General features: G+C 34.2%; 1 protein-coding gene across 1 annotated transcript; it reads left to right on the forward strand.

Moving 5' to 3' along the window:
* Positions 1–5039: 5039 nt before the first annotated feature.
* Positions 5040–5863, forward strand: LOC125861317 (leucine-rich repeat extensin-like protein 2). Its single transcript, XM_049541237.1, has 2 exons — positions 5040–5345; positions 5423–5863. The coding sequence occupies exons 1-2, from the start codon at positions 5040–5042 to the stop codon at positions 5861–5863; spliced, it is 747 nt and encodes a 248-aa protein (XP_049397194.1).
* The last annotated feature ends 713 nt before the right edge of the window (positions 5864–6576 follow it).

Genomic DNA, 6576 nt, shown 5'->3' on the forward strand with positions numbered 1-6576 from the left:
AAAACACGATGGGGAACGTCCTTAGGGAATGTAGTTCGCTTTTTCACTCTTTAAAATTTTATTTCACACTAGATAAAATAGTAATTTAATTATTATCCTAAATTTAGGATATTTATTTTACTAATATTAGGAATTTGAATTCAACTAAATTATTTATCTTAAATCATTTGTTATTTGAACTATGCAACTTAAAAAATTGAAAAAAAGACAAGTGACACCAGAACAATAAAAATATGAATTTTTTCGTGTGGCAAAAACTATATTAGTGTTAGGTTTGGAAGTCTATTCTTATTTATATGATTACTAGTTTTAGTGTATTTGTGTTGCATTTATCAATTCTTGTAAATTATTTGTCTCTAGGATTTCATATGGTGAATAATGATATAAATCTGGATTATAAAATCATCAAAAAATAAAATTACAAGCTCGTTAAACAAATACGTTGACTTTGATCAAAATTCATATTTTTAAACTTTGAATTTTAAAATTTCTTCTCTGATACGCATCATTGCCTCAAAACCGTGCAACATATACCCACAAGACATGAACCACAAAATAATGCCACATGGAAGGTCTAATAAGGTAAACAGATTCTTAAAGCTCAAAATGATCAACACATCAATTACATGCGGGAAGGGAANCACCAGAACAATAAAACTATGAATTTTTTCGTGTGGCAAAAACTCTGTTAGTGTTAGGTTTGGAAGTCTATTCTTATTTATATGATTACTAGTTTTAATGTATCTATGTTGCATATATCAATTCTCGTAAATTATTTGTCTCTAGGATTTCATATGGTGAATAATGATATAAATCTGGATTATAAAATCATCAAAAAATAAAATTACAAGCTCGTTAAACAAATACGTTGACTTTGATCAAAATTCATATTTTTAAACTTTGAATTTTAAAATTTCTTCTCTGATACGCATCATTGCCTCAAAACCGTGCAACATATACCCACAAGACATGAACCACAAAATAATGCCACATGGAAGGTCTAATAAGGTAAACAGATTCTTAAAGCTCAAAATGATCAACACATCAATTACATGCGGGAAGGGAAAAAATAGGTGGAATGAAAATAACTGCACTAAACAGTGTTGCACACATTGTGTTTTACTAAGTGAAAATGTCCAAATCCATTCCTTAAAGAGAAACTACACTGTCGTTGGATCGTTGAATATAATTTTTACAACTATTAATCGGGTCAAATCTCACAGAGAACAATGTAAAATCGATTAAGAAAATAAAGAATTTATTGCTAATAAGCTAAGCGAAACAATTTTTTCAATATTCGTTTCTTGATTTAAAATCTATCAAAGATAAATCTGATTAGAAAACAAGTAAAATGCCTCACAAGCAAGGGAAACATGAGATATGAAAAAGAGGAAAAGGAATTATATCAAGAAACAATCAATTGCAAATAAATATCCACCACACTAATTAATCATGGGTCAAGTACTTAATCTCAAATAACGAGTATATATGCATATATATATATCCTTGGACACTAACAAGACAACTTAATATCACTATACAAGTAATTCTTCTTAATCAAATCTTTCTCAACCTAAATGTTGAGAAAATGGCCAAACCCCCCCCCCCCCAACCTATAGCCGGATTCCCAACTACACACTCATACTTTACGGGGGTCCTATTACCCCCCTGAACATTTTATTTACTTATTATCTCACCCTTATTTGCTGACATGTCCACATAAACTAGATATAATAAAATGTTTGTTTACATGCGCTGCCACATAATGACTGGACCCAGAACCCACAAATTTCCCTTAATCTTTTCGTTTTCCTCTTTGTTTCTCTAAACCCTAACCTTTTTTTCGATCTGACCAAATTCACCCCCATTCTCTTCATGATCTGAGATTTTGTTCCAATCGAAGTTTGTTGGGAAGGTTGGGGAAGGTTCGTTTAGCTTTTTTGTTGTTGGGTCGAAGTTTTCTCTAAGTAAAGGTTAGTTCTTTTAGTTCTTTACTAGCAATTTTGAACGATATTGATTATTGTGTTTGATAAGGGTTATGAAATTGACAAAAAAATAAAGAGCAATAACTGGGTTTTGGTATAATAGCATTCCATTGTTCAATTTATACCATATTATCTTCATATTGTTAGCCATGTGGTGTTTCCTTTCTCATTTAATGTTATATATGTTTGTAATGATATGATACTATGGCATAGTAAGTTTACAATTTTCGTTGTTATAATGATGATATGTTTATATTTACCTACTGTGTGTGTGTTTAATGTACAATGTGTAGTTTAAATATTCTCTGTTCTTTCATTCCATTCAGGTAGGAGATGAGTGGGTTCACTTTGGTTACCTTAAGATGGTATCATGGTGGGGTGTTAGATTAAAGTAGTGGACAACCAATATATAAGGGTGGGCAAGTTACAGAATTTTTAGATGTTGATGTGGATAAGATGTCCTATTTTGAATTAAGAGGCTACATTAAAGAATTAGGATACACCACAACTTGCACATTTAGTGGTAAACCCCCTGACAGTGGCATTTTGGAAGATATAGACAATTATATGGATATTTTAGGCCTATGTTGTTCTTTGAAAGATGGAGATATTGTGGAGATATATGTGAAACACATGATTGATGAAACAGTTGTGGACCCCGACCTTATTTTATTAGAAAATTTTAGCCATGAACCAAATTGTGGTCCAAACATTGTGGTTAGTGATGAAACTTTATCTGGTGAGGTCCCTTTTACTACAACACCTCAAACTACAGTTGCTACTGCTGTTAGAGCATCTTCTACCTCAACTCCAATCAATACTACAAATCCTTCCACTACAAATTCAGCTACTACAGATCCTGCTGTTACTGTTACAGATCCAGATCCAGCTACTGTAGATCCAGATCCAGTTACTGTAGATCCAGAACCAGCTACTGCAGATCCTGTTAGTGTAGATCGAACTACAGTATATCCTAATGATATAGATGTAGGTCCAGTTGGATTTGATTTAGTGGAAGAAAATAGTTCTGATTACTCAACTGAAGAGAGTGTTGATACTGAAGGTGAATCAGTTGGAGATGATGATGAGGATTATGGTAGTGATGTGCATGAGGATGTTAGGGAGTTGAGGGCTGAAAAGAGGACTTTTCAAAGAAGAAAAAAAAATGAGAGAGTATAAGTTGACACTGAAGAGGTACTAGTAGGTGAAGCTGGACCAGATTTAGGTTTTGATGAAACTGAAACAGGAAAAATAAGTGTTAAAGGAAGGTTAGGAGGTGATGAGCCATACTATCCAAGTTCTGATGTTGACAGTTTTGAAATAAATGAAGATGAGTGTTGTGATGAAGATGAACACAATTATGATGCTGACAGTTCTGATTCTGGTTGGGTTAATTTACCTAGAAGGGTAAATATATCAAGAAGGAAAAACACAAAAATAAATTTTGTTCATGACACTACTACTAAGAAAGTTTTATGGCATTTGGGTATAGTCTTTTCAGATGTGAATGAATTTAGAAGAGCAGTATCTAAATATGTTTTCCAAAGAAGAGTTCAGGTAGAGAAGTGGGTGAATGAGCCAAAAAGAGTTAGAGTTAGGTGCAAGGATAGTTGTCCCTGGCTTTTGTATGCATGTCTTGACAACACAACAAATGATTTCATGATTAGGACTTACAATCCAAAGCATACTTGTAATTCAACAACCAGAAATTATTTGTGTAATGCAAATAACATATCTACAGTCTTTAGACAAAGAATCCTTGAGCAGCCAAGTATAAGAGTTTTGAAGTTGCAAGACCTGATTAGAAAGAAGCTTAAAGTTCATGTTGGCAAGACTACTGTTAGGAGAGCAAGAGCTAAGGTGTTGAAAGATATTATGGGTGATCATATTGTTGAATTCGGAAGAATTCTTAACTACAAGGATGAACTACTAAGGACTAATCCAGGAACCACTTGTGTTGTTAAACTGGAAGAACCTGATGCACTTAGTAGGCCTGTATTTAAAAGCTTTTATATCTGTTTTGATCATTGAAGAAGGCATTCTTGAATTGTAGGAAGTGCATAGGTTTAGATGGTTGTTTCCTTAAAGGGGTTTGTAAAGGGCAGTTGTTAGTTGTTGTTGCCAGGGATGGTAATAACCAGATGTTGCCACTAGCTTGGGCAGTGGTTGAGTATGAGAACAAAAATACATAGACATGGTTTGTCAAGCTATTAAAGACTGATCTAGGACTAGGAGATGGTGGAGACCTCACCTTGATTACAGATATGCAAAAGGTATGTGTACTTTTAAATTTTTTATTTGTATTTATTAGTTTTAATGTTTGCATATGTTATTATAACATAACTACATATATTTATAGGGATTGTCTACAGCCATTCAAGATTTATTGCCTGCTGCAAAACATAGAATGTATGTTAGACACATCTTAGCTAACTGGGCTAAGGACTGGAGAGGCCTCCAAAGAAGACAACAATTTTGGAGGATTGCCAAAAGTACTTTTGAGTCTCAATTAAGAAACAATGTGGAGAAGATGAAGTGTCTTGGTCCAAAAAAAATGATGGATGCCTTAATGTACTACAACATAGAGTACTAGTGTAAGGTTTACTTCAACACTGGAGTAACATGTCTGAGTGTTTTAATGCATGAATATTGGCAACAAAGCACAAGACAATTATTACTATGCTTGAAGAGATTAGAGTGAAGATGATGACAAGGATAGGTAATTTAAGGGAGTTTACAAATACTTGGAAGTGCAATTTCTCTCCAATGGCTTTGAAGGTACTACAAGAAAATATTGACAGGTCAATGAATTGTAGTATTGAATTTAATGGAGTTGTTGGGTTTGAAGTGAGAGAGGGACTATGTCAACACACTTTGGATCTTGGCAAGAGAACTTGTAGTTGTAGGGTATGATAATTAAAGGGCATACGATGTACACATGTTGTGGCTGCAATATACTTCGAGAAATATGATCTTGTTGACTATATTGATAGCTGCTACAGTAAGGAAACTTACTTGAGAACCTATGCTTATGTTCTTTAACCAATCACAAACATGGAAATGTGGCCTATATCTACTAATCCAAAAGTTGCACCACCTGAAATTAAAAACATGCCTGGAAGGCCAGGTAAGCTTAGAAGGAAAGAAGCTGGAGAAACAAAGAAATTAGGAAAGTTGCCTAGAACTGGACTTGCCATGACCTGCCGTAATTGTAATGGTAGAGATCATAACAAGAGAGGTTGTCCACAAAATGTTCAATCATCAGGAAGGGAGGAACCATCAGGTTCAGGTAATGGAAGAGGCAACACATCATCAAGTTCAGGTAGGGGAAGAGGCAAAATATCAGGTTCAGGGGAAGAGGCAGACCAAAGGTAATATTTTTACTTGTATTGATATTAACTATAATCATTTTCTAACTTCTTTTTTTGTATATTTAGAATCCATCAATAGAAGGTGAGCCCCCATCAAAAAGGGGAAGAGGAAGACCAAGAAAAACACCTACTGCACCTCCAGCACCTCTTACATATCCAACACTTAGTGCTCCTCCTCCACCTACTGCAACTTCTTTGCCTATTACTAGTAAAAGAGGAAGACCAAGAAAAACACCTCTTGCACATCCTACATATCTTGAGCATCCAGCACCACCTACTTCATTACTAACTACTAGTAAGAGAGGAAGACCAAGAAAAACACCTCCTGCACATCCTGCATATCTTGAACATCCAGCACCACCTACTTCATTGCCAACTACTAGTAAAAGAGGAAGGGGCAGGGGAAGTGAAAGCACAATCCCATACAAAAGATCATCAATCATGGGAATGGGTGTGTTTCAAGCTGAAAATGGATTCAAAGCATTTAATGTGAGTATTTATTACTAATTATATCAATCATCTTCATAAATTAAGTTTTTGCCACTAATTATTTTTCATAAATTGGGTGCAACCTGGAATGCCAAGCTTTAAGATACTCTCTACTGGTGTAACCAAAGTGACAAGATCAGCTGACATAACTGGTGATATTGGTTTCAAACCAAGTACTGCAAGCAAGCTTAAGTGGAAAGGGAAATCAGCAATATCAACAAGAAAACTTCAAGAAATGAGTGAGCAACAAAGAAAAAACCTAAAATGAGTAGTTCAAACAATCCAAGCCAATCCAAGGATCCATGGAAAATGTAGTATTGCAGCATTGTTTTAAGCCTTTTTTTATGTAGAATATTGATAAATTAGTACCAAACGAATTCTGTTTTTGTTTTAGGTTGTGACTGACAATATTTTCTCTATCCCTTTAGTTTTTGATGTTGAATGTTGATGTATTAGTACCAAACGACTTCTGTTTTCGTTTTGCGTCGTCAATGTCATTCTATGACAATATTTTCTCTATGCCTTTTGTTTTTCGGTTTTGACTAAATGATGTATTAAAGCATTCTATTGTTTTCTCGTTTGCTTGAATAACTAATTTACAATTGCACAATCATCCGTTGGAATCTTCATTGACATAAATAAAGAAATAAATACAAAGCATTACAAGAAAAACAGAATTCCTTATTACATAAAAATCTAACATAAGGTACCTTACTATGGCAAAGAAAAAC

Source organism: Solanum stenotomum, chromosome 4 (assembly GCF_019186545.1).
Source record: "Solanum stenotomum isolate F172 chromosome 4, ASM1918654v1, whole genome shotgun sequence".
Classification (NCBI taxonomy): domain Eukaryota; kingdom Viridiplantae; phylum Streptophyta; class Magnoliopsida; order Solanales; family Solanaceae; genus Solanum; species Solanum stenotomum.

What these genes read in the sequence shown, in the direction of transcription:
- LOC125861317 (XM_049541237.1), top strand. Translation starts at nt 5,040, where the DNA reads ATGGAAATGTGGCCTATATCTACTAATCCAAAAGTTGCACCACCTGAA. An exon ending in TATCAGGTTCAGGGGAAGAG is followed by an intron (nt 5,346 to 5,422) that starts GCAGACCAAAGG and finishes TTGTATATTTAG; the next exon opens with AATCCATCAATAGAAGGTGA.